The sequence below is a fragment of the Hirundo rustica genome, chromosome 16 (genome assembly GCF_015227805.2).
Source record: "Hirundo rustica isolate bHirRus1 chromosome 16, bHirRus1.pri.v3, whole genome shotgun sequence".
NCBI classification, from domain to species: Eukaryota; Metazoa; Chordata; class Aves; order Passeriformes; family Hirundinidae; genus Hirundo; species Hirundo rustica.
In genome coordinates, this window is record NC_053465.1 from 14,993,971 (window position 1) to 15,017,059 (window position 23,089).

The 23,089-nt window shown below is 43.2% G+C and overlaps 3 protein-coding genes across 4 annotated transcripts in view; 2 read left to right on the plus strand and 1 right to left on the minus strand.

The window, feature by feature from the left end:
* Window positions 1-2,360, plus strand: part of RBM39 (RNA binding motif protein 39) — a 30,054-nt gene extending 27,694 nt beyond the window's left edge. Inside the window, 2 exon segments of the mRNA XM_040080222.2 lie at window positions 1,196-1,274; window positions 1,364-2,360. Of these exon segments, the coding sequence (XP_039936156.1) occupies window positions 1,196-1,274; window positions 1,364-1,464 (180 nt within the window). The 3' untranslated portion in view covers window positions 1,465-2,360.
* A 1,483-nt stretch (window positions 2,361-3,843) lies between these two features.
* On the minus strand, window positions 3,844-6,411 carry ROMO1 (reactive oxygen species modulator 1). 2 transcript variants are annotated; one of them, XM_040079843.1, is made up of 3 exons: window positions 6,282-6,411; window positions 5,574-5,704; window positions 3,844-4,035 (listed from the first exon to the last, which is right to left on the minus strand). In XM_040079843.1, the coding sequence occupies exons 1-3, from the start codon at window positions 6,408-6,410 to the stop codon at window positions 3,927-3,929; spliced, it is 369 nt and encodes a 122-aa protein (XP_039935777.1). In that variant the 5' UTR covers window position 6,411; the 3' UTR covers window positions 3,844-3,926. The 2 variants fall into 2 exon arrangements, with proteins under 2 accessions (XP_039935777.1, XP_039935778.1); XM_040079844.1 differs by having other exon boundaries at window positions 6,293-6,363.
* Window positions 6,385-20,984, plus strand: NFS1 (NFS1 cysteine desulfurase). Its single transcript, XM_040079842.2, is given in 14 exon segments — window positions 6,385-6,505; window positions 6,603-6,670; window positions 7,393-7,509; window positions 8,853-8,936; window positions 9,597-9,749; window positions 10,649-10,742; window positions 13,320-13,454; window positions 14,814-14,971; window positions 16,362-16,467; window positions 16,639-16,720; window positions 18,027-18,110; window positions 18,238-18,327; window positions 18,950-18,992; window positions 18,994-20,984. Coding segments are annotated over 14 exon segments (1,332 nt in total). The 5' UTR covers window positions 6,385-6,408; the 3' UTR covers window positions 19,015-20,984.
* The last annotated feature ends 2,105 nt before the right edge of the window (window positions 20,985-23,089 follow it).

The window sequence follows — 23,089 nt, forward strand, 5'->3', positions numbered from 1 at the left end:
TGTTGTGGATGAAATAGTTGCAGTCCCAGCTGAGTGCATGGCTCAAGTACTGCACCTATCTGTGCTGCTGGGTGTTAAGGAAAACCACAGCTTTGTGTTCCTGCACCTGATTTAGGCATTTAAGCAGCTTGGGTGCCTTTGCAGGGGGAGGCTGAGAGCAAGGCTGTGTGTGTTAATTGATTGCTAAGTGCCTTAATCACCAGCCCCTAAGCTCAGGTTCACCCCATGAAAAAGGAATGAGTTAGATTGCAGCGGGGAAGAGTTAATACAGGCTGACTACAGCTGCTAAGGAAAGGTTGGAGTCTGTTTTTTAATATACGACTTTCCTAAAAATTTTTTTAACTAAAATTATTCTTCTTGGGTATTACTGACAGTCTATTTTTAAGCAGGCAGACAGAAAAATGCCACATGTTACTATGGCCATCTGTGTGTCTTGGAGTTGTTGGACGTGATTCTTGCAGTTCTCTTGATTAGGAAGGCACAGTGCTTGATTTGCAGGTGGGAAACTCCAGGTGTCTCTGGTGAAGTTCAAAGATCAGTCTGTCATTCACCTTGGGAACTATCTCAGGCTCTTCTGCCCTGCTGGGATGGGATTTTCCTTTTGCCTCCATTCTTGTTTAAGTAAAGACAGACATGCTGATGTTTATATAGGAGAATTTTTATAGTATCAATGTCCCTTGAAGTGTTGCTTGTCCTTCCCATCTGGGGCAATGGGAAGTGCTTGGTTCTTGTGGAATCCAGGCTGTGAGCTTGCATGTTAAATGAAGCATAAGTGGTTGAGGTTAGTGGCTTAGAGACCTTGGCAGCTGGGCTGCCTTGGGGAAGCCAGACCCCTTGTGTCCTTCTCTTTCACATGGTGTTAATGATTAGGTGCCTTTAGATCCTTTTTCTAAAAGGCTCTCAGCAGCAGATCAGCCATCCATGGCTCAGTGATTGCCAGTGAAATGCATGTTTGGGCTGTCTTGCAAAATTCTAATTAGAAAAATTGAATGCTGCAGTAACTGCCACAGTGGAGTAGTACCTGCCAGTACCACTGTCCCCTTCTCTTGTGCTCATCCTGTAACTGATTGATGCCAGCGGGTGCTGGTGGAGCAGGTGTGCCCCGGTCACAGTCAGGGCCAGTGTTGGCTGAGAAACAGACAGCATTGGGGAAGTGTCTCCAACTCCTCATGGGCTGCACTATTCTGTTTTGCAGGGCAATGTGTATGTCAAATGTCCCTCCATCGCTGCTGCCATCGCAGCTGTCAATGCTTTGCATGGGAGGTGGTTTGCAGGTGAGTGTTCCATGTACATGTCTACATTTAGTCATCCGTTACAGGAATGACCAAACACTGATTTTTACTTTTTTTCCTCTTGTGATTAGGTAAAATGATTACAGCAGCGTATGTACCTCTTCCAACATACCACAGCCTTTTCCCAGACTCTATGACTGCAACCCAATTACTGGTTCCTGTTCGACGATGAAGATTAATTTAGTCAGTTTTGTACATAGGTATTTTTTGGAGGAAGATTGAGTTATCTTTTATTTAGATAAAACTAAAGGAAAGGATTTAATGTCATTTTGTGTACACTTCCTGCTACCTTTAAAAATAAAATGAAGTAAGCAGAAATGCAGTGTGTTCATTCTCCCTAACTAGCATTTCCACTGTATACAAAGCTATTGACTTCTTGTTCTGCCTTGCAATTCTTGTACATTGACAAAGGTGATCCGTAGGAACTGAGAAGTAGCTCATAGATAACAAGTACTCTGTAAAAGGCAGATGGGACATAATGATACTTTTAATGTTTCATGAGCCTTTCTTTAATGCAGCAGAGACATTTTACATTTCACTAAATGTGGGTGATCTGCTCAAGGGTGGTATCAGAGAGAGACTGGATGAAGGGACATATTTAGTGTTTTTGTATAAATGGAAAGTTGAAAAAGCTACTGAATGCTGACTGCAGACAGCTACTCAGCTTGCTTTGTGCTGAATGATTGGTAAGAATAGGAGGATTGAAGGGTTTTATTTCTTGATGGTAACTTTTGATTATTGTATCTGTAAAAGTTTCTTTGTAAATACTGTGAGGTGTGTCTAAGTTTCCAAACAAAACATCTCTGCATTTCCAGATGAGTTTCTTTGTGTGGAGCTGGGGCAGAGCTGAAGGATTTCAGCCAAGTCTGAAAAAGGGGTAGGAAATACAGAAATGTGTTTTGTTTTGGTTGCATATAATCTTTGCTCTTTTTAAGCTCTGTGAGCTCTGAAATATATTTTTGGGTTACTTCAGTGTGTTTGACAAGACAGCTTGATATTTCTATCAAAGACTTTCATATTGCAACAATCTTTGTAAGAACCACTCAAATAAAATTCTCTTAAAAAGGCCTTCATGAAGCTTTATTTCTCTGCTCTCCCATTTTGACTTCAGCAGTGTGTGCTTAGGCCTGGAGGTGATAGATGCTGTGCAGTGCTCAGTGTCTGCAATACCACTGCACTCTATCCAGCTAGCCATGGAATACCATGTGCTCAGAGTACATGCAGGAGCTGTTCCCAGCCCTCTGTGCAGTGTGGGCATGGTTGCTGAGTATGTGTGCCTAATTCTTACCCTCCTCAGGCACACTTAAAGTTCAGTCCAGAGATGACCCCCTCCGGCCCCACTTCCACTGCCATCCTTCACAAATGGTTAAGAATCCTGGGGCTGGAGGAGTCAGTTATGTTGGCTTTCAGTGTGATTTCTAGAGGGAGTCTGCCCATGTGCTTTGTCCTTTCTACCCGTCCCATCTCCCTGGCCTTTTTAAGCACTAATAAAAGACCAAAGTGGAGAGAGTAGGGAGAATGGAACATTCCTTGGAGTGGGTAAAGATGGGGCAGGCACCAATGCTGCTAGTGTTCTCATGGTACTCTGGGGAGAGAACCTGCTCTGCAGCCCCTGGGGTTGTAGCTGTGCTTGAGCTGCAGTGGGCCAAAGGCCTGTCCTTAATCAAGGAATAGGAGGCAAGCAAGAGGCAAGTGTGGAAAGGGGCTGGGAATACAGCAGGATGTTGCGAATAGTAAAGCAGCTGAAGTAGAGCTACTCTCGAGATGTGCTTCATCTGAGAACAGGCTTTGAGTGGTGAATTCATGTTTCTGCCTTAAAAACTCGGGAATAAAAACTTGGGAAAAGGCACTTGTAGCAGGTCAAGGCTGTACAGATGCCAGCTAAGGTAGTGCTGCCTGCTCATGTGTCCTCCTTACACAGAACTAAACGAGGAGCAGCGAGAGGCCTTGTTTCAAAAGGCAAGTAATGGAAGACTACAACACCAACAACCCTTTCCTAGGTCAGCTGTAAGCAGTGCTTCTGAGGCTGGTGAGAAGCACAAGGAATCCATCCGTTTGTTCTTCTGGGGAAGTACTGACCAGCTTGTAGGCCTGCTAAACCAGAATGTAAGAAAAGGCTCTGTTTCTGGGAGCACAGCTCATGGGACCTGCCTCAATCCTAGGGTCCCTTACTCTGCTGAGGGCATCTGCCCCATGACACTTGGAACTCAGAAATGGTACCAGCTTCAACCCACCTATTTTTACAGGAAGACAGAAATTTGATCATCAATATGAAGTACCCACCATCTAACATTCCTAGACTCAAGAATGCATGAAGGAACAGAGCAGCTCCACATCCACATGGGCAATGTGGCCTGCCCAAGTGCCAAAGGAAGAAACTTGTGTGGTGTACTTACATCTGTGAAACAGGAACTTTAATGTAGTAAAAATGATTATTCTCATTGTTTTGGACTAAGAGAGGGGAAGAAAGTAGAAATTTTGTAAAAAGCATGCTATCAACCAGCAGAGCATAGAGGGTAGGTGGGACTGCTGTTTCATTAAGAGCTCTCACTTCCAGGCATCTAAAGATTTTATTATTGTACAGTGGAGGAATGGCAGGGTGGGGGCACTCTGGGATAAATCCCAAACTCCAGATTAGCAGCGTATTCCCATACCAATGGCCATGAATGTCCCAAACGTCCCACCGCTTTGCATCATCGTTTTGCCAACTCCACCCATCAGCTCTCGTCCTCTCATGCCAATCCTGAGATAAAGAAAACCACAGGGATTATATAAAAACTGAAACCTGACAGGTCACAGACATGCAGCAGAAAATATCAGACAATCAGTTTATGGTTGCAAATTGAACACTTCTTCAGTCTAAATCTATGCAATTAAACAGCTGCTGCCTCCTCAGAGACTGGCTGCAGTGCCCTGTACTAGCGCAGGGACTCTTGGGTGGCCCTCACCGATGGCCCATGTGTATTTTTTCCCGCAATGGAACCTTCCTGCCACACCTTTAGCAGAAACAGCTTTGCATCCTGGTCTCCCAAATGCCCTTAATATTGGAAAAAAATGCTGTCCAAGTTGCCAGAGTACAAAAAGAATTGTCTGAGCTATTGTACTGCCATCCACTCTAGCTGCAGTGGTACTCTTTAAAATACCACCTATTTAAAATTAACTTTCTACTGTGTTTTTAATATGGGACACCTGAAAGGCCTAGAAACTTCTAAAGGTGTTCCTATTCTCCAATTTTCACTTACCTGAGGTCAGACTAAAATAAAAAGAATTGTTCTGTTTCAAGAAGCTCTTGTAATATTTAGCATTTAAGCACTGCCAGTGACTTTAGGGTCTAAGAAATTTCATGCACTTTATTCTTAAAACATGAGATTTTCCCGCAGAAATGGAACAGCAGAAGTACTGTAGCTGTGTCATTCAAGTACAACAGAACCATTCTCACTGGTTCTTCTAAATGCCCATATGTATCATCTGCCAGCATCATGCTGCTTACCCTCTGGAAACGGAGAGAGATTAGAAAACTTCAAACTCCCACTGGATTAGGATTTGTGCCTTTTCCTCCTTCCCCTCACTACCAAATCATTGCCGATGTTTAATCACAGGTAAAAAAATCAAACAGAAAGAGTTCTGCAAAGTATGAAGGGGCTGACTTCAGTGATTATTTGTCATAGATGACGTGCAAGGCCAGCCAGCAGTGCCAGAGCAAACACAGAGCAGCAAGCACAGCTTATTTTCATGTCAGCATGCTGGTGAGCTGCAGGGGAAGGTGGAATATTGACTCTCTCTACTGCATGGTGTGCCAATGCCAGCCATGGCTCTACGCACACCCCTGCCAAACTCAGGGTCAGTTTGGTAACTGCCTCTGTGCAGGGCATGGGACACACAAAGGGACCACAATGCAGACACTAAGAGCTTACAGAGCACCTCAGGAAGCTTTAGGGCCAGGAGAGGGCTGCACATGTATCTGCACAAACAATTCATCCAGTTCCTCCTGGAGCTGATACTCCATAGCCTCAGCTTCCCAATGAACCTTCCTTACAAGAGGCAAGAGAAGGTCTGTGAAACTGTGACCTGGCACACAGGGCACCCAGAGGTGATGCCCTGCCAGCACCAGACTCACCTGCTGGAGGGCTTACTGCAAGTAGCTGGACTCACAGACAAAGTTCCACTCATGGGACTGGCACAGGACTAGACCCAATCCCTTTCCAACCTCACAGCAGGACCATTTCTCTCTGACTATCACCCTATCCCCACCTGTCTGTGGAAGCCATTTCCTTGGCGTACCTGAGACAGGAAAATGTGCCGAACAGCGCTCCTGCAGCCATGCCAACTGCAAAGCCCATCATGAAACCCATCTTTATTCTGTCAAAGCAGCTGGGCTGCGACTGCCCATATGGGCCCACGGTCACAGGCATCTAAAGAAGAAAGGACAATATGCACATCGATTTACTGCTTTGTCTAACAGATTTCCAAAACCAAACTGGCCTGGCAGGCAGGCCCGTGCAGCTCAGAGCTTCTCGCGTGTGCAGTGCTGGAAGTTCTGCTTGCTCCCAGGTTTGTTTCGTTGCCTGTCAGGTAGGAAGGACAAGAACGGAACGATGATTTACGTTTCCCTGGTTTCCCCTCAACAAGCTCCTGCGAGCGCCGCTGTGGCTGCCGAGGCTGCTTCGGGGCCTCACCCTGTGCGCTCCCAGTCCCTAGTGAGCAGCGCACGCGGCATCTGATCGAGCCTCCTCTGCTGGCCCGGCCTTCCCGGCTGCCGCCGGTCTCGGAGGCAGAGGAAAGGGCAGTGAACCCGCCCTTACGGAGACCGAGGCCAGGACGGGGAGTCAGCGCAGAGGTTCAGGCCGTGGACGCCCGGGGAACGGCGGCCATCGCCTGCCGTCCGGCGCAAGAGCTCTCGGGAGCGAACCGAGGTCCTCAGCGCGCGCTTCACCTCGCCAGAGCCCCGGCACACCCTGTTCCCGGACCCCCGTCCCGCCTCGCCCGTACCTCTCCGGTACCTCTCTCGTAACTCGCTAGGCCTCGCCGCACCTCCTCCTCTCTGGGCCCCGCTTCCGGCGCGCGACATGACGTAAGGGAAGAGGCGGGGACGCCCGCGCTCTGGCTGGCGTGCGTCATGCTGCTGTGGCGGCGCTTGGCGGCCCTGAGGGGCGAACGAGCCCCGCGGCGGCTCCGGTCGGGGGGGCCGGCACCGGGACCGGCACCGGCACCGGGTAAGGCCGCTGTCGGGCAGAGCCCCTGTCCAAGCAGGAACAGCCGCCCCGCTGCTGCAAGCATCTGACATCAGCTTTCCCTCTCTTCTCCCCTCAGGGCGAACCAGCGATGGCAGCGGTGCTCCTCGGCCGCTTTACATGGATGTCCAAGCCACTACCCCGCTGGTAAGGGCCGCACCGATCATGGGAAACGGAGCGGGGTCCCTACACTCCTGATTCTCTCGCCCGAACGGTCGCGTGTGTCCCGAACTGCCGTGGAGGCCAGAGGCGGTGTTCGGCGCCGCCAGTAGCGGCACAGGCTGTTCCTGTTACCGCAGGGCAGTCCGGACATTCCCCGGAAGGGCTGTAGCTATGCCGGGGAGCCCCCTGGCTGGGCAGCTCCAGCGCAGCAGGGCGGTAGCGTGGCGGAACCGCAAAGCGGCTGTCCTTCCCGACCCCTGCGGGAGTGGGGACACTTGCGATAAGCCGGAAGTGAATTCAACCAAAATACTGATCTGACATTTTTCTTAACATTTTAAGACCTTGTATTTTTTCTGCTCAGAAAAAAGGCCAGGTTAGAAGGTGTCTCCCTGACAGGGGTGTGGAACAAGATAAGCTTTAAAATATTTTCCAACCCAAACTCTTCTCTGATTCTGTTTTCTTAAATTATGCTGTTCTTTGACTTTCAGTGCAGATCAGGGTTACATGCACAGAACATAGTGGCTGAATACTTGTGTTATCCATAACATGTAGTAGCCTCAAGTTTTCAAGGTCAGGCCTAAGCTAAAGCAAGAAGTTTAGCAGTGCAGCAGAAGTGCTGCTGATCCTGTGGCAGGGGGGCATGTCCAGAGGGAACAGATGTGGTTTCCCTCCTCCTTTTTTAAGGCTGAGTGGTTTGTGTTCCACAGGATCCCAGAGTCCTGGACAGCATGCTCCCATTCCTAACAGCCTACTATGGCAACCCCCACTCCAGGACCCACGCCTACGGCTGGGAGAGTGAGGCTGCCATGGAGAATGCGAGGCGGGTGAGTCTTTGTCTTTCCATGGTCGTGTTGGTTTTCCTGCTGCTGAGGAAATTCAGGGTCAAGAGAACCTAAAAAAACCCCAAACCTGTTCGCAGTGGCCGGATTTAGCAGCTTCTTCTTTGCTTAGCTGTACTTTAGTAGATTTATTGCAGGAAAAGCTAAAATCATAGAACATTTGAAGATGGAAGGGACCCATGTGTAGCATGCCCTGCACAGGATTCTCCAACAATCCCACCATGTACCTAAAAGCATTGTCCAAACACTCCTTGAACTATGGCAGGCTTAAGGCTGTAACCACTTCCTTGGGGAGCCTATTCCAGTGCGTGACCACCCTCTGGGTAAAAACTTTTTTCCCAATATCCAGCCTATGCTTCCCCTGACACAGCTCTATCTGTTCCCTCAGGCCCTGTCACTGGTTACCAAGGGCAGAGAGCTACCTCTCTGCTGCCCCTCATGAGGAAGCTGCAGCCCCCAGTGAGGTCTGACATCAGTTTCCTCTTCTTCAGACTGAAAGAACCAAGTGACTTCAGCTGTTTGTTTCACAGACTCTCCTCTAGGCCCTTAACCATTTCATGGCTCTCCTCTGGATGTTCTCTAATAACTTCATATCCTTATATAGATTTGCTGCAGATTACCCCCAGGACCCGAGGTGAGGCCACCCCAGTGCAGAGCAGAGCAGGACCGTCACCCCTTGCTCAGCTGGCAGTGCTGATGTCCCCCAGAACAGGGCTGGCCCTTGGGGCTGCCAGGGCACTGCTGGCTCCTGTTCCACTTGCCCTCTGCCCAAACTCCCAGGTGTCTTTCTGTGGTGCTGCTCTCCAGCCTCCTGTTTCCCTAATCTGTCTGGACACCCAGGGTTGTCCAGTGCCAGGTGCAGAAGCTGGCACTTGCTCCAACAGTGAAATTAGAGCAACTGAAATGGCAGAAATTAATACTTTTAAGTAAAAGTGCCTCCATTTTATTTTCTGAAGTGCCTCATTTTTTGTTTTCTGGAGTCTCAAGCATGTTGCTGCAGTCGTTGGACTAACTCCACATTTTATCATTCTAATCTTAGATAGAGGTGTTCGTAATTTTTTTTTTTTGACGTAATATGTAATGGGGTTTTGTCTACTTAAGCTTTTATCTCTTTTATAGCAGGTGAATGCTTAATACCACTCCTAATTTCTGTGGATTCCTTGTGTATTTTATAATACAGATATTTGTAGCAGTACTTTGATAGGTATCAGCTGTAACCCTTTCGAAGCTCAAGGGAGTATTCTTGAAAACATTTCACGTGTATTTTGCTGTAGTGAATTCATTGTATGTTTTCTTGACAAATCAAATTTGTGTTTCTTTTTAAACAGCAAGTTGCAGATTTAATAGGAGCTGATTCACGGGAAATTATATTTACCAGTGGTGCAACAGAATCTAATAATATGGCAATTAAGGTAAAAGTTTTTTTACTGATTCTTATTTGTTATGTTAAAATTATGCATTTAACAATTGTATGCATCTCTCAACAATTTAATGTTAATATGTTGGAGTATAACATATTTGCATTTCCGGATTTACTTGTTGTGATACTCCATGACATATGTGGCAGAAATACATGAATGAATGTTTTGGTGCCCAGGGCATGATTTTGAGGGCATTGTAAAATATTCAATGTTTATCTTGCATACACCAAATACATACTCCTGCTTATGTAATTAAATTATTTATTTTGAAACCTAGTGGCCATGTGGATTAAAAACTTTTTTCTGATGAAGACTAGGTTGTGTATGTAGTATGTGGTTGTTCAGACTTCTCAGTGCTTTTGACTCCACTGCAAAGGTTTTCAAAAAAATCCTTTGGTTAATGGCTTCTACAGCTTAACAGCAATAAACATTTTCACAGAGTTTTTGAGAAATGAGATGCTTTGAAAAGCAGGTGCTGATGGAGATATGTAGTGTGGATTATATGTCAGTACCTTTTAGATTCATGACTTGGGTCAAACAGGAAAGATAAAATGAACTGTATCTAAGTAGTAATTTCTTATTTCCAATCATACTGTGTAATGTCTGCTTTCTTCGGTGGCCAATTTCTTTTTCATGGACTGTGCCTGACAGGGTGTTGCAAGGTTCTATAAATCCAGAAAAAAGCATATCATTACTACACAGACAGAGCACAAGTGTGTGTTGGATTCTTGTCGTTCCCTGGAAACAGAAGGTTTTCGCATCACGTATCTACCTGTTAAAAAAAATGGGCTCATAGATCTGAAGGTAAGTTGTTAGTGATAGAAGAAACTAAAAATAAAAGAGGTATTTGCTTCAATTTGATGTTTAAAACCTTGTGTCCTCTAGATTAAAAAGAGGAAAGGATGATAAATACCACAAAGTAGAATGAGAATCATAGTCAAATCTGTCAGATCTGGAGAAGGATTTTCTGTTCTTTCTGATGTCCTACACTTTCTCAACCAGAACATCCACCTCCTATCCCACTGTTCAGCTGCTGCTGTGCAGGTGGAGCTGTTGTGTACTCTGTAAGGAGCCCAATATTTGAGGCTCCTTATAGAGTACACAACTCTATATTTGTAATCACTTTCATTTGTAATCAGTTTCAGTAATTACAGTACTTCTTGTGGCTGTCCACGAGCCAGCCCTTCTGTATGTACTGGCTGCAGCCCTGAGATGTAGTTTTATAAGCGGTAGTGTGTGTGTCATGGGACTGGTGGATCAGCTTGTGGACACAATAATGAGTCATGTTTTCTGAGCATGTTGCTGCAGGTGTGATGTGACTTCTATATAAGGAGCAGTTCCTTTACAACTAGCCTCTCCGTGGCTAGAAGAGGCTTAAGCTGTTCTGTGAGTGCATAATTCATTAAAGAAATAGTTCAGAGAAATTCAGGGATATAGAAAAACCTGTTGAGATATAATTTAATCAAGTGGGGTGGCAGTTGCCTCAGAAGGTTAGAATGTGCAGAAATGCATTGATTCACTCCTCTTCTACAGACATTTAATGTTCACGTGGGTTAGTGTTCTCCCCAAGGCTGTTTGTCAGAACCCCAGTTGTTTATTGCAAATGAGGAACTGGTGGTTGAGTTGCTGATAAATTGAAGATGTGCACAGGAATCCTGCTTCTCTGTTAGTCACAATTATTGTTCCACTGGATCTTTCACCAGGAGCTGGAGGCTGCATTCCAGCCGGATACAAGTTTGGTTTCTGTAATGACTGTAAATAATGAAATAGGAGTAAAGCAGCCAATTCATGACATTGGTAAGTACACTTTCTAGATGCCAGCTAAGGTTGTTTCTGCTTCATTTAGTTAATATTTCTTTCCCAAATAGTACTGATGCAAAAGTTTAGGTGTAATGTATCTAAGGAAAAAATAATAAGATAAATATTTAAAATATAAAATGTAATATAAATAAATAATACTGCTGTCCCAAATAAAAACTGTTTTCAAAAGGGAAATGAGAATGAAATTCAATACCTTTAGGGTGAGCTTTGCAGCAGTCATTGCTCTGGATGGATCAGTTGCAATTCTTTGGCTTGTATGATGAATGAGAAGATTGTTCAGAATAACTGGCCAAAATTTAGCTTATATACTATAATGATTTACTGAGTACTTCTATTGTTTAAGAGGAGAAATGTGCAGGATTTGGAGTGGGAGAGGATGGCAAGCACCACACTTGGACAATCCTTCCCCCAGTATTGTTGTATATAGTCATGAACAATTCCTTTGTAGGCCAAAAGGCCACTGAAGAGCTATGCTTCTGGAACAGCAGGCAGGGAGAGGGTGAGCCAGGCTCTGAGCCAGCAGGTGGAGTGACAGGAACCTCAGAGCAGATGAAGGGAGACTCTGGAGAACCACGGTTGTTGGAACAAGCAGGGTGAGCGGGTGCCTCCCTGATGATCCTCCAGGTCCCTGGGTCCCAGATGATTTGTTGATAAAGTTTCTTGTGACAGTAGCAAAACATATACACATACCCTCTCTGTCCTGGTTTCACCCCAGCTGGCAACCAAGCGCCTTGCAGTTGCTCACGCACTCCCCCACCAGCAGGATCTGGAAGAAGTTGGAATGGTAAAAGCTAGGAAACTCATGGGTCGAGATAAAGACAGTTTAGTATGGAAAACAAAAATCATGCACACAAGCAAAGAAAAACAGAAAATTCTCTACTGCTTCTTATGGGCAGGCAGGTGTTCATCCACCTTCAATAGAGCAGGGCCCCATCCCACACAGTGGTGACTTAGGAAGACAAACACCATCACTCCAAACATCTCCCCCTTCTACCTTCTTCCTCCCAGCTTTCTGTACTGAAACTGTATGACATATGTCATAGGGTCTGAAATATCCCTTTGGTACATTTGGGTCACCTTGTCCTAGCTGTGTCTCCTCCCAGTCTCCCATGTACCCCCAGCCCCTTTGCCAGCACGGCCTTACAAGGGGCAGAAGAGGCCTTGGCTCTTTGCAAGCCCTGTTTAGCAATATCAGAAACATTCCTGTATCATCACCCCTGTGTTCAGCACAAATCCGAAACACAGCCCTATACTAGCTACTATTGAAGAAAGTTAGCTCTACTTCAGCCAAAACCAGCACACCTTCATATTCAAGACATAGTTTCATAAGATGTTTGAGTTTTTAGACAGTGTTTTGCTTTGGCTCTGCTCTGGAGTACATACTTCATAGAGTATTGTTTTCTTAGGCTGTGGCATGTGTCTTGTTGTGCACCCAGTTTTCTTCTTGCTTAGCTGCTGCATTTATTTCTTCCTTCATTATGCTGAAAGCAGCATTTTTGTCAAGGTTTTTCAAGGTTCTGTTTTTTCATTGTCAAGCTTTTGACCATCAGTGAGTTGCTTATAGACCCAAAGATTCTTATTTTCCTGCTGTGCTTATATTGTCAAAGTCCTTACTATGGTCCCATGTTTAAATGCCAGAGACAGCTGGTGCCAGGTCTAGTTCCCTCAGTATGTTCTTGTAACACCTTGATAACAGATGCAGCAGGCCAGGCCTGAGACCTTGCAGAGGGAGCCTGAGGCCCTCTTACCATGTTGCCTTTGGCCTGATTTTGCCTGTGGTCTGACCATGCTGGACCACAGGAGGGTTACTTATGTTGTGCAGTATCATGTTGAACCTCTTGTGCAGAGGAGAGGTCTCCAATGCAGCTGTGCAGATTCTGTGGAAGATGCATTGTGATTTTTTTATGACAAAAATAAATAATAGTTATTTTTGCTGCTCATGAACAATTTTGTCCCTTCATATATTTTAGCCTGGTGACAGGCTCAGCTGACTTCAGGTGGTAGTAATAAGTGTGTGTGTCACAATTCTGAGAATGCTTTTGAAGCTGAGTGTTGGAAAACTTGGAAAATAGAGGAAATTACATAAAAATACATGGCAGATACAAACTTGAAAGGAATGCTGGTTTGTACTGGATGTTGAGAAGAAAAAGAACCAAGAAAAAAAAGATTTTGTCCAGCTGTGAAGTCATTCCTGTGCGGAGACTTTGATATTTCATGCAACCATTTGTTCTTAAACTTCTTAGGTGAGGGTTTGGAAATAATCTCAGTTTTTATCAGTAGAGGACTTTTTAACTTCTCAACTGAAGAAATTTGCTGTAGCATTACCTGCCTAAACCTGTGCCAAGGTATCAGCTACAGTAGCCCGTGTACAGCTTTAGCCACTTCACCGTAAAAGAAACATCACAGTCCCAATTTCTCCCTTTGTCACCTCAGATGCCTAAATAACTTACTGTTGTTTTAGATTCACCAATGCTTTAGATCCATCGCTGGATTCTTTGGGATCATAGCAATTAGTTAAGATAATCTGGTTTTGGTTTGGTGTTTTTACTGCAGGTGAGATCTGCCGTGCACGTAAGGTTTTCTTCCACACGGATGCTGCACAAGCGATTGGTAAAATTCCTATGGATGTCAACAACATGAAAATTGACCTAATGAGCATCAGTGGCCATAAAATTTATGGGCCCAAAGGTACTCACTGAAGTGCTTTATAGGGAATTGTTGTTTCCATACCTACCTCAAGGCAACTACACAAGGTGTGAAGTCATATAGTGTCAGTTACTTAAGCTGTAGAAAACTATTCTGAGTGGTGTTGGACAGACTTCAGAGTAGCTCAGCCACTGCTGCCAGCGTAGAGCTGCGGTAAGTAGATCTTCAGTGCTAGGTGGGTTGAGGTGGCATCACTGAAGGAAGAAACAGTGTTGTATAATGGTGGCAGCATTACAGCAGTGGGGTTTTCAGGAGTCATCTGCTTGATGTGAAGCAGAACTGATGCTGAAATGATTGAAATGAAATCACTCAATTACAAGGCAAAGTTTAGACCAGAGTGTGACTTACAACAAGGAGACCAAAAGGTAACTGAGTGGTGATTTTTGAATGTTTTTTACTTCCAGTGGCTTCATTCCCCCAACTCCATTTGTGCATTTTCTTTGCAGAATGGAGTTTGATATCCAGCTATGCATTTTCTGGTTGACTGAAAAATACTAAAAATCCAGCTATTATTATTGTCAAGGTCCATTTGGTTTGTGACAATGGGTGTTAGAGAACCAGAAATCAGGTTCGCTGTATGCTATGTGTTACTTGGAAACAAAAGACAAAATTCTTATTTTTCAACATTTTTTTTCTGTATGAGTTCTGCTGAGAGCTGAAGTCATTATCTCTGGACAGGAACTAAGTTTTCAACCAGCAATTTTTGACAGATGACAGACATAAATTTTCACGATTTGTTATACCAGGAAGTTGCAACTGTCCTTCTTGTGGTGACAGTCACTCCTTAAGAGTACCGGGGCACTTGAAGACGTGAAAATTTGGTTTCTAGGTGGGGATAGTAGAGCATTAAATTGACTGACTAGCAAAACTGGCTGATCTAATCCACCTGCTGAAAATTTCTGCCACTAGTGAGTCTTCCTAATGGGAAGAAAGGGAGAGGACTCCAGGGCCTGGTGCTGGCTTAGTAATCCAGGGAAAGAACTTGGAAGTCAGTAAGAGAACATTAGTGAATGCACATAAAAACTTCGGCTCAAGAGACTGAACTTCAGCTGCGTACAGGAATTGTGGGAAAGACGGGAAGCGCTGAGTCCTTGAGTGACAGAAGCAGAGTGGCAGAAGCTGAGCTCCCATGGCTGAAGCTCTGTGAGCCTGAACATGATCACTGGGAACAAACACCATCTCCTAGAAAATAATGCTAAACTTGTTCACTTTATTTTTCTCCAGTTAAGTGTCCATGTGTGTGTTTGTTGTGGGAATAAGGAATGTTATCAAAGCTTGGTGTCCCTGTTCATAATTTCAGAACTCTAGGCGTATGGTAAAACAGCTTTTCTTGCTTCCAAGGGGTTGGTGCTCTCTATGTTCGCCGCCGACCACGCGTCAGACTAGAACCCCTGCAGAGTGGGGGAGGCCAGGAGAGAGGACTGCGGTCTGGGACTGTGCCCACACCTCTAGCAGTGGGACTGGGGGCTGCGTGTGAAGTGGCACAGCAAGAGATGGAGGTTTGTGCAACAAGATACTTGTCCTGGGTTCCAGAAAATAGTATAACCTCCATTTAGGTGGTGGATTCCTTAGGTCTTTTTGCATCCATGTATCTGAATTAAATTTGATTCTTGTGTTTTAGCATTAAGTGAATGTTTTGAGAATTTAAGGGATATTTTTTGGGTAATTGTAAATTCTTTCTAAAATTTTTTTTTCTTGAAGTGGTCTGAGTCACAGTTTTCTACAACAAGGCTACAATTGACAGACAGTTTTAGTGAACTGTGGCTTTTTTGTGTTACTTCTGCATTATGCACATGTGCACATTATGCAGCATCTTTGAAATAACTGCCATGTTTATGTAATGTATATTGGAAAAAAGAAGACTTCCCAGTCCATTATTATATGTATTATACCTATTAAGTATAAGTTCAAGTTTACTGCAGCTTTGCAACTAAGAATTTACTTTCTTTTTTCCCAGCTTGGACAGTAAAGTTTGCTTGCTAGGTCTGGTGTCTGAGCCGCTATATGCTGCTACATTGATTTGTGGACACCAATGCCTTTCTTACAGCTAGAACGTTAAAGTACTTACAGTGACAATGGGATGCACAGGCCAGATGTCTGCACCCAAAGGATCGAGCTCCTTTTCAGGAGACAGGCAGAATTCTACCATCTGAGCTGTGCCGTTACGGAAGTTGAGGCTAGGGAGCCTGCAGGGCCTGAATTCTGCACAAGCCTCAGAACTGAATTCTCCTTGCCTGGCAGAGTTATGGTATTTTAAAACCAACTGGTGTTGGAGCTAGCCTGGTTTTCTTTTCAATTTTTCAAGTGTAAACAACCATGAATTACATGTGGGCTGTTCTGTGTGCCAAAGCTGATCCCAGATCTTACTGCTTTCTTGGTAAAAGGTGACCTCATTTTTTAGTCTAGAACGAGACACTGCACATGGGCAGTTCTCACTGTGCAGGTTACTTATTGTAAAAGCTGAGTTCATAGTAATTTGCAAGTCCATGTCTTTCTGTGGTACAGTTAGAAAGCTCCTGGGAAATAAGAGGCCACTTGCTGTAATAGGGCCCTTTCTTGTGCAAAATGCATCATCTTCTGCATTGCCTAACTTGTCTTTAAATCCAAAGAACTCAGTGCTTTATGAAAGTCAGTTTGGCAGTTTGTGTAGGTAAATCTTTCTGAATTGTTTGAAACATTTGTGAAGGCTGAGCTAGTTAGGATCCAAGGGGTTATTCTCTTTTAAAACAGTGTCTAGAGCAGGCAAAGTTTGATGGATTAAGTTTCTGCTGTGTTCTTTACCTTGTCTGGCCAACCCCAGTCTGCTTGCAGCTGGTGACACAAAGCAGTTTGAGTGAGGTCAGACTGTACACTGTTTATTATTTGTGTCTTTTCTGGTTTCTCTGCTAGTATGACCATAAGCGAATCTTGCAACTGGCAGAACGACTGGTTACAAAAATAATGAGTGAAGTTCCTGATGTGGTGATGAATGGAGATCGAGAGCATCGCTATCCAGGTAACTCAAGCAAAATTCTGAGTCTATTAGTACTGCCTGGCTCCTTGCTGTTAATGGCTGTGGCTGAATAATGCTCTTGAACACATGATGCAAGTCCTGCCTTGCAGGGGACACTTTGCCTGAGATTTTACTTGATGGATTCTTTTTTCTGTTTCATTTATTTGTATGTAGGATGCATCAATTTATCTTTTGCATATGTGGAAGGGGAGAGTCTTCTGATGGCTCTGAAAGATGTGGCTCTGTCTTCAGGAAGGTATGTGGAATGTATAGGAAGGATAGCAGTATATTTTTGAGAGAAAACAGCATCTGCTAATGAAGGTAAAATCTAAGTAGTAGTCTCCTCTGTGCCCCATATTTGTATATTCAGTTAATGAGTCAGCCTTGTATTGATTACATTCTACAGTGGTGTTTAAGTGACACATTTCAACTGAAGGTCAAATTTACTTACCCTGGAAGAAAAAAACAATAAACAAACTAACAAAAACCAACCAAAAAATATCCCAACAAGAAGACCCCCACAAACCCACAAAAACTAAACCCAGAAATTCCTACCTACTAGCCTTGCAAACTAGTTATTTAAATAGCCTTGGACTTGTACTGGCGACACGTTCATTCTAAGGCCACCAAGATTTTGAACAGCTTCTGTCCTTCGGCAGATTTTAATTGCAGTTAGTGAGGCTGAGCATGTATCTGAATTAAATCAGCTCATAGTTCCTGTGTTAAATGCAAAAGCAAGAAAGAATAGTGCATGTGCTTTTATGGAGCTCTCCTGACCACAGGACTGACAAGTAATTCAGTTACCAAGACGAATCTGAGGTTCATGATGAAATGAATGGAGTGTAATTCTTTCCTCTCCTTCCTTCACCTTTGAGACCAAAGCGGTTAGCATAGCCTAATTAGAAACTGGTTGGCACTATGAACAGGAAGAACAAGTCTCCACATCACTGTCCTGAAGCCAAACACTTCTGTAATGTGAAGATCTCCTCTTGAGTCTCTTGGCATTGTGCATGGGGAAGCTGTTTGTTGCTACCTGTAAAAACTGAGTCACAGCATGTAAGCAGTTCTGTATACTGCTGCAAGATCTGGAAGATCTCTATTGACAACTGGAATCATCTTGCTCTGGATCCCTCTGTGCGCTGTTTTTCATTTATTTGTTCTGCTGCCAAACAGCAGCTTGTTAAGCCTTTTTTTTCCCCTTTTATGTTCCTGGGGTGTTACCTTCTCTGGATAGTTTCTGTCTTTGGCTTTTTTTCACAGTCTCTACTTCAACTACCACTAAATCTGCATTCTTGCTGGCTTTATGTTTATTCTTGTGTATTATCTGTATTCTCTCTCCTTTCCTTATGCTCCTAATCTATTACTCTCATTTCTTGATAATGCTTGCTTCTTGTATTCTTTTTTCTTCAGTAGCAGAAATATCACTTTACTTTCTTGTGGTTTACTTGTGGTTACTAGGAGGCTGAGGAAGCCGATACAGGGTGTTGTAAAGAGGTAAGTGACCTGTTCTTTGTTGCAGGAGATTAAGCAAGTCTGACATTTCCCTGCCTTCTGTTTCCCAGTGCTTGCACATCAGCCTCTCTGGAGCCTTCATATGTTCTGCGGGCAATTGGAACAGATGAGGACTTGGCTCACTCATCTATAAGGTGGTGTGTGTGGTCTGCCCTAATGCTTCCAAATATTTTCCTTTCTTGATAAAAGTAAATGATAGATTTGTTCCACCCCCTCCATATGCTTCTTACTCAGTTCCTTAATGATTTTCTTTTGGTTTAGGTTTGGCATTGGTCGTTTCACTACAGAAGAAGAAGTGGATTATACAGTGCAGAAGTGCATACAGCATGTGAAGAGGCTGAGGGAAATGAGGTGAGATGTTGTCTTACTGAATGCAAAGACTGTTGAGGTGTGATAATCATGGGAAGAATTGGACTTAATTAGTTGAAAAGTAATTGTTTGCTTCAAAAATCTGATGGTGTTTCTCTATATCAGCAACAGTGTCCCCCAAATGGGTTTAACATTAGTGACAAATTTCTAAGAAAACAAACCTGACACTAAACCTTTTCCCAGGTCCTGGCCTTTATCAGAGAAAGAATATGAGTAGGGCAGGCACACAGGGCAGTACCTAGGAGGTTTTAAACCAGACATGGTATTACTGAGTTAATGTATTGATAAGTTGTTTTATTCTGGTGAAACTGAAAGACTGGTGATTAATCTGGACAGTGCAAGTGCAAGGGTTCAGTCTCAAAGACACCAGTGCTTTGTGCTGAAAAGTGGGAGCAGGAAATGAGGTGGAGCAGCTGCCCTGTCATCTCTTTTATTTTTGCTTGAGATCACAGTTGAGGGCTGATCATCTGAAGCTCCCTGACCTCCAGAAGGGCAAGACAGGCAGATAGATATCTCCTTGTGTCATTGATAAAACTATTTAATTATTTTTGATGATGTCCTGTGCATTTGAAGCTAGCCCTCAATTTTCTCACTTTCTTTACAGCCCTCTCTGGGAAATGGTGCAGGATGGAATTGACCTCAAAAGCTATTAAATGGACTCAGCACTGAGGGAAACATTGCTATCCATGGACTAGATATGGATTAAAATGCATTTTTCTGTACAACCTTGAGCAAATTATGCGGCACTTCTGTTTTCTGACACTTGCAATTTGACCAGAGAACTACCCTTTCAGATGACAAAATCTAAGAAGCCAAAAATGGAACTGGTTTTTATCATGGAGAAAGGCAGGCTGATCTGACACCCATTGTGTTTCTATTGACACACAGAAATTTATGGTAAAACGTAATTTATTCAGAAATGTATTTTCTGATGAGAAAATTAATTCGGCATGTTAATTTCCAGGCCAGTGAATTCTGGCAAGAGGTTGCTTCTCGGTGTAACACATCCCAGGTCACTGTTGTGTTTGCACCACAGGCCTGTTGGCAATTTGTTCTGTTTGAGGTGGGTATCCTGCACATCAGCTGGGTTTTGCCTCTCAAATGCCTTGTACCGCAAGAAATTCTCAGCTAGGACACTTAGATCTCCAGAGGAAAGGGATGCCTCAGTGTGGCTATGTGCCTTCACAGATAAGTTGTATGTGTAGCTAAGAACAATTTTTTTTCTGAAACGGAGTATTTTTGGCCCATTTTCCTTGGGTTTTTTTGTGTGCATCTTCTGGGTGTGTGTGTGCATTAATCCAAAAGATTCTTCTGGGTTTCAGAGTTTATGATACAATCATGATGCACTTTGCTGTCCCCTCCATTGGGTTTTTCCCATGCAATTTTTTCTCAGTGAGGAAAGAAAACTTGAATGACTCGGGAGGGGATAGACAGAATATATCAGCTTTGGTGGTAGCACCAGTTTGGTGGGAGCATGAGTAGTAGAGTTGGTGGGGAGAGCAGATGCAGTGCAATGTCTTTAAGGCAGTCTGTGATTTTGTTTTGGTGGTTTGTTTTGTTTTGTTTTGTTTTTGTTTTTTCTCCTTTTGTTATCAGACCTTTGCTGTTACTTGGTTTGCCTATGGGCCCTTGGTTTCTGTCGGTACAAGGAATCTGCTCAGGTCAGCCAGTATATTTTGTCTGGAGATAAGAACACCTGGTGCTGAAGTTTTCTTTGTTTCACAGACTGTACTGTCTGACTAGAGATTTGCATGGCAATCCATTACCTGCACATGCTGGGGGTAGTATCTCTTAAAATGGGTTTGATGAGATTCATTCCTATCAGTGTTTCTCCTTTCTTACCTTTGGTGATCCTTCCACTAAGAAACTGAACCCTGTATGGCAAAGTGCATAAACAAAGAGCTCTCACATTAGTGTTTTGATTGATGGATGCTGTGTTAGCGGCTGAATTTGGTATACCCCATAGACAATATGTTCACCTTCAGTTTTGAATGGAATCAATCTCAAGGATAAACTGTGTTATGTAAAAGCTGTAGCTGAATCTCATAAAATGAGTTGTGTTACAGAAGCTTGTGCATTTTTTTGTTACTAAGGAAAGATTTAGTTGTTTGTAATGCAAAGCTAATCCTTGGTTGTTCTGTTTGAAATTATTAGCTTTAGCAATTTTAATATTGTAGTGCTGGCACCTTATATTTCATCACATTTTTAAACTACCATATGCATAAGTATGTTTTAGGGCTGTTGTATGTACTCTTTTTAATCCTTGGGCCATACATGTTTTCTGGATTAAGCATGTGATAACATGCTTTCCTAGCATGTTTTAGAAATACATGTTTATGAATTGTTCTTTGTATTTTGAGAATTGTGAAAAATGCCAATCACTTGTTTTAAAATTTTAAAAGTTTAATAGTAAATAAGATGGTTATAAAAATAGAATTAGAGTAAAAAAATTGAACAATTAGAGCTAGGACAATATGAGACAATAAAAAAACCCCAAAGTTTCAGACATCTGGGTGCTTCCCCAAGCAAAATGCTCCGGAGAAGGACCCTGTTAACAAAGGATTATCTCTTAAAAGCAATTGCCTGTTGAATATTCATACATTTCATACATGATGCATAAATTCCATTCAAACAAAGAATTGTCTCTGGTTAATATCACTTTTTTTCTTCTTTAATTGTCGGGGGCTTACCCCAACATTGAGGTGGTTTCAGGGTCCTTTGCTCCCCTGCACAGCTCCGAGCCGAGCCGAAGGAAGAGACGGAGTTCTCAGGTTTAGATTTCTCAAGGTTGCATACTTCGTTTATTGTTTCTTATCTTACAATTTTCTCGGAGTCCGACAAGATGTTCGCAGCTGCATGGATTCCTCACGTCTCCCCCCGAGCTGGGCTGTCCTTATCTTTTATACTAATTACTACGTATTTCTTATTTACTATTTCTTACCAATGTCTATCACTATTACTAAAAAGGTCATCTTTACTTTGACCCAATCCTCACTAACTACTTTGTGCCACGTCAATGCAGCAATGGAGTGAGGGAAGAAGAAGGAGAAGGAGAAGGAGACAACGCCCCAGATTCTCCATCTTGTCCCCATTCACTTCAATGCTAGAAACTTAAAACTATTATTTTCTCATTCTGTGATAAGCTAAACTACTATTTCTCACATTCTTGTGGCATGTAAACCTTCTCTCAGTGTAGGAAGTTTTTCCCATGGACAGAAATCAAAGCCAGTGTCTCTCTGAGCTCTGGGCTGGGGTCCCAGACCCCCCTGCCCAGGTCCCTGACCCTCCAGGGCAACCAAAGGAATGCCCTGGACTCCAACATTTAATCTCTATGGCATCCTCAAGGCCGAGCGAGGCAGGAGGAGTTGGTCTCTTCTGATAAGGAAGCAGCAAACCCCTTTTTTTTTTTTTTTTCCCTCTGAAAGATTTACTTTTTCCGGTGGTTGGTACATAAAAACTACATTTTAACTACAAAACTACATTTACCATACTATCAAACTATTAATACAACATGAACAATTAATACAACATAATACGTATAGTAAATATCTTGCATAGAGCTATATAATATGCATTTTTCAGAATCCTCCCTCTTTCTTTTTATAATTAATTTGGCTCGAGCAATATTCATTGTTTTCTAGCCTTCATTATTTGCTCATTTTTTTTCACAAATCAATCTCACTTCTTTGAAGGGGTCTTCTATATTATTTTGTTTCTTTAACACCATAATCCTTTGTGGTGTTGTTGTTGTAGGCAGCTTTTGGTCAATGTTCACTAATTGCATGCCTTGTACCACACTGGTGATGAGCCGAATGAAACAGGGAATCAGACAAGGAAGAAATATTAAACCAGCTGTAGTGCATAAAAGGAAGAAGCCTAACTTTTTCCACCATTCTATTCCCAACACATTATCCCACCAGCTAGTATTTAGCATTGATTCCCACTTTTGAACTGGTACCTTGGCAATTTTTCTGATATCATTTTCTATGTCCAGGATGGCATCTCCATTGTCATCTATTTTTAAAAAACAATCTGATGTATTGAACTTTCCACAAACACCCCCTTCTTCAGCTAATAGATAGTCTAAAGCCAACCTATTCTGATACATGGCTGCTCTTGTTTGGGTTTGGTGCCTTGATATTAATTCTATTGCCTGACGAGTTTTGTTCATTATTATCTCTACAGCGGCTTGAAGTCTTATAATACGATTTAGCATATAAATTGGGGTTTGATATCCCCAACTCCCGTCTTGTGCCCAGGTGGCTGGCCCATATGTTTCTAGTATGTGTTCAGGGGGCCATTCCTCATCTCCCCATTTTTGGAATCCTCCAATCAATTCTCTTTTGTTTCTCTTTAGATCCTCATAAACTGGTATCCCTAATTGATCCCCATCAGGTCCTGGTAAAAGAAAAAATCCTGGCTGTATAATTCTCAGAGTGCAGCTCCCTTTCCACTGGGAGGGGAGTTTTGGGCATGCTCTTTTTCCACGTATCCAAAATAAGCTGTCTGGATATAGTTTCCAATAGTTAAATTTTTGTTGATCTATATTCTCCCAAAATTTGGAAATTTCCAGGATGCCATAGTAAGGATTTTTACCTGTATCATTACATTGAAAAAGTTTTGTTTTGTTATCATACTTACAATTCACTTTTTTTTGCTTTTTCTTGGGTCCAATACATGGTTGGTGCTTCTGGGACCCACCATACAGTAGTTCCATTATTAACTTTATATCTTTTACAGGGTG